The sequence below is a fragment of the Marmota marmota genome, unplaced genomic scaffold, assembly GCF_001458135.2.
Source record: "Marmota marmota marmota unplaced genomic scaffold, marMar, whole genome shotgun sequence".
In the NCBI taxonomy this organism is placed as follows: Eukaryota; Metazoa; Chordata; class Mammalia; order Rodentia; family Sciuridae; genus Marmota; species Marmota marmota.
In genome coordinates this window covers 13,731,567-13,736,041 of record NW_026000222.1, presented here as the reverse complement: position 1 = coordinate 13,736,041, position 4,475 = coordinate 13,731,567, and the positions used below count along the sequence as shown (strand labels likewise).

Here is a 4,475-nt window from a genome sequence, read left to right as displayed (position 1 = left end):
TTTTTTTTTTTTTTTTTTTTTTTTTTGAGACAGGGTCTTCCAAGTTGCTGAACCTGGCCTTGAGCTTGAGGTTCTCCTGCCTCATTTTCCTGGGTCACTGGGATGATATTGTTCTTTTTTTAAACAAAAACTTTTTTCTCCTTATATTAGAAATTGAGAGATGCTTATCTCCTTAACACAGGGCAAATGATAACTTGTTGGCATAAGCTGCTGGCCTCCTCTCTAGGAGGGAGGCCTGGAGAAATATCCAAGGATCTGACCTAAAATTGGAGCTGCTTGGATCCAGGCTAATTATGGAATTGCTATATTAGGGAATAATGGCCATGGTCGAGGTGGGGCCACCTTGTTGTGGATTGCTGTACAGGCTGCCCTTGATGGCTGGGATGCTGGGCAGATGTTCCCTCTGATGTCATAGACCTCGGGCAAAGACTCCAGAAGAAATTCTGGCTTAAGTGAGTCATGAAAAAGGCTTGTTTGCACTTGATATCAGCTTGTAAAGGGTTACAAAATGTTGTTTCCTGGAAAATCTGCCAGTGTGTCTGCATGTCCTCAGCCTTGCCTTTGTTCTCCTCTCTCCCTTAGCCTTTCCTTCACTCTTCCTCCCCTCCTCTTCTTGCCTGAATACATTTTGAAAACACTACTACAATGCTCCCTGCTTCAAGATTACAGTGTACTTTACTCGGTATGATTTAATTAGGGCCCTTATTATGTTTTCAGCAGCTTAAGGTGGGTCTTTCAACTTATCTACCTAATTGGTTGCACGAGAAGTTTCACAGCCCATGACAAAACATTGTCAGTGATCAAAGTCAAAATTCTGCATAAAGGAAAAATATTAATAATAAGATTAATTCTTCCAAGTGTGCAACCTGCTAATTATGTCCAGAATGTAACCGTAGAAACACTTTTGACTGATGTGAGCTTTGTCTAATAAACATGAATCTTCCAGTTGAGCTATGAAAAGTGACACCTCCAGCTTTACACTGGTGAAGGCTAATTTTGCTTATTAAATAATTTTTTCAACCTTTCCTATTTTGTGTCTCTTTCCTCTCTATTTGACTCTCCTTGTGTCTCTGCCTCTCACTCCTCAGGTGACTACCCCTGAGATGGTGATGCCCAGCAGCATGTTCCTGCCAGCAGCTGTTCCAGATCGAGATGGGAATTCCAACGTGGAAGAGGCAGGAAAGCAGCCTGGTTAGTATCATTAATCTTAACTTCTGTGAACAGAAACAGGGTGAAATCTGTGGCCATAATTTTCACAGGGCAAGGGTGCAGGAATTCTTTGCAGGATTCCTAAGCTGAATGTGACTGATTGGGAGATGAAGGTCACTATCATCAACTACTTTATACTTTGGTTCCTGGCACATATTTGTATATTATTCATATGGTTTAAAAGTGAGAGAAATCTGCTTGAGAACCAGCGGGAGTTAATAAATAGACGCAGCCAGTAGGCCTCTGTAGACCCACCATCTTAAGCCATTAAACACTGGATCTCTGAGGACTTAGTTATTAGGGGCTTGTGAATCAGGTATTGAGTTGGGGGTGTACTGGAAAGTTCATTGTCGTAGACCAGTCGCCGGTGCCACCCTGTGGTTCCTACCTAGATGCATCATTAGACCTCTGTGACACAGTCCTACATCTTTGACCTCTTCTAGCCATCTAAGGTTTAAGTTAAAAAGAGTTCAGCCACGCTGTGCCTGGGCTTCTCCCTTGTGGTTTTTCTTATTAGACAGTGGACAGATGATCTGAAAGGGGTTGGGGTAATTATGAGTACGATGGTCTCATTGTAGAAGAAAATTTAATGTATTTTAATAATTTGCCACATCAGTGTTCATTGCTTATTGAATAGAGATGATAGTCAAAAAGTCACAACAAGTAATTAAAGGCCTAAATGTAAAATCCAAAATTCTTTATAATGGACAACAGTTATTATAAATTCCCCACAACTTAGAACAGCATTAATTCATATCTGCTATGCTAAATTCTTATATCATAAAAGGTGAACATAAATAGGCACCCCAAGATCAGTAACCTTCAGACTCATTCTTGAGAAACTGGATTCTGAGTCAAGCAGTTAAATATTATTTACAAGACTGTTAGTTCTGTGACAAGACATAGGCTCATTATGAATGGAAACTTTTGTATCCTTCTATTCATCTCTGTTCCTGTGTGCCCTGTTTTTAATATGCACTCCATCAGCCCTGTGCAGATTCTATTGATCAGGTTGGGCACTTCATGAAGCCTGCCTAAGTAGACTGCTCTGGGTGCCATCCTGGAAACAAGACCTTCTTTATCTTTGGGCTTGATGTTTTTTTGCAGAAACTTCAGAGGATCTGGGAAAGAACATCTTGCCATCTGCAAGCACAGAGCACAGCGGAGATTTGAAACCTTCTTCTGCTGACCCAGGATCTGTGAGAGAAGACTCGGGCTTCCTCTGCTGGAAGAAGGGGTGTAACCAGGTTTTCAAGACTTCAGCTGCCCTCCAGACACATTTCAACGAGGTACATGCCAAGAGGCCCCAGCTGCCCGTGTCAGATCGCCACGTGTACAAGTACCGCTGCAACCAGTGCAGCCTGGCTTTCAAGACCATTGAAAAGTTGCAGCTGCATTCTCAGTACCATGTGATCCGAGCCGCCACCATGTGCTGTCTCTGTCAGCGCAGTTTTCGAACATTCCAGGCTCTGAAAAAACACCTTGAGACAAGCCACCTGGAGTTGAGTGAGGCCGACATTCAACAACTTTATGGTGGCCTTCTGGCCAATGGGGACCTTCTGGCAATGGGAGACCCCACCCTGTCTGAAGACCACACCATAATTGTTGAAGAAGACAAGGAAGAAGAAAGTGACTTGGAAGATAAACAGAGCCCCACGGGCAGTGACTCTGGGTCGGTACAAGAAGATTCAGGCTCAGAGCCAAAGAGAGCTCTACCTTTCAGAAAAGGCCCCAACTTTACTATGGAAAAGTTTCTAGACCCTTCTCGCCCTTACAAGTGCACCGTCTGTAAGGAATCTTTCACTCAAAAGAACATACTGCTGGTGCATTACAATTCTGTCTCCCACCTGCACAAGTTAAAGAGAGCCCTTCAAGAATCAGCAACTGGTCAACCAGAACCCACCAGCAGCCCAGACAACAAACCTTTTAAGTGTAACACTTGTAATGTGGCCTATAGCCAGAGTTCCACTCTGGAGATCCACATGAGGTCTGTGCTGCATCAAACCAAAGCCCGAGCAGCCAAGCTAGAGGCTGCAAGTGGTAGCAGCAATGGGACTGGGAACAGTGGCAGTGTCCCACTGAGTTCCTCCATACCAAGTCCCGTGAGCGCCAGTGGCAGTAGTAACACCTTTACCACCACCAATCCAAGTAGTGCCAGCATCACTCCGAGCTCCGGCTTACTGAGCCAAGTGCCCGCTGAGAGTGTTGGGATGCTGCCCCTAGGGAAATCCCATCGGTGCCAACATTGCTTCCCCTTCAGAGCCCAAGGAGGCCAATCGGAAGAAGCTGGCAGACATGATCGCATCCAGGCAGCAGCAACAACAGCAGCAGCAGCAACAGCAGCAGCAGCAGCAACAGCAGCAGCAACAACAACAAGCTCAGACACTGGCCCAGGCCCAGGCTCAAGTTCAGGCTCACTTGCAGCAGGAACTGCAGCAGCAGGCTGCCCTGATCCAGTCCCAGCTGTTTAACCCCACCCTCCTGCCTCATTTCCCCATGACCACTGAGACCCTGCTCCAGCTGCAGCAGCAGCAGCACCTCCTCTTCCCTTTCTACATCCCCAGCGCTGAGTTCCAGCTCAACCCCGAGGTGAGCTTGCCAGTGACGAGCGGGGCACTGACGCTGACAGGGACCGGGCCAGGCCTGCTGGAAGATCTGAAGGCTCAGGTTCAGATCCCACAGCAGAGCCACCAGCAGATCCTGCAGCAGCAGCAGCAGCAGCAACAGCAAAATCAACTTCTGTCCCAGAGTCACTCTGCCCTGCTTCAGCCAAGCCAGCTCCCCGAAAAGAAAAACAAATTGGTCATCAAAGACAAGGAAAAAGAGAGCCAGAGAGAGAGGGAGGGTGCTGAAGGGGGAGAAGGCATCGCAGGACCGAAGGAGCTGCTGCCAGATGCCTTGAAGGCCAAAGAGAAGAAAGAGCTGGCACCAGGGGGCGGTTCTGAGCCTTCTATGCTTCCTCCACGCATCGCCTCCGATGCCAGAGGGAACGCCACCAAGGCCTTGCTGGAGAACTTCGGCTTTGAGCTGGTCATTCAGTACAACGAGAACAAGCAGAAGGTGCAGAAGAAGACCGGGAAGACGGAGCAGGGAGAGAACCTGGAGAAGCTTGAGTGCGACTCCTGCGGCAAGCTGTTTTCCAACATCTTGATTTTAAAGAGTCATCAAGAGCATGTTCATCAGAATTACTTCCCCTTTAAGCAGCTGGAGAGGTTTGCCAAACAGTACAGAGAGCACTATGATAAACTGTACCCTCTGAGGCCCCA

General features: G+C 46.9%; 1 protein-coding gene across 1 annotated transcript in view; it reads left to right on the top strand.

Annotated features, from left to right (window-relative positions):
- Zfhx3 (zinc finger homeobox 3) overlaps positions 1 to 4,475 on the top strand; it is a 231,367-nt gene that overhangs the window by 213,278 nt on the left and 13,614 nt on the right. The window contains 3 exon segments of the mRNA XM_015496138.2: positions 1,089 to 1,191; positions 2,317 to 3,431; positions 3,433 to 4,472. Coding sequence (XP_015351624.1) covers positions 1,089 to 1,191; positions 2,317 to 3,431; positions 3,433 to 4,472 — 2,258 coding nt within the window.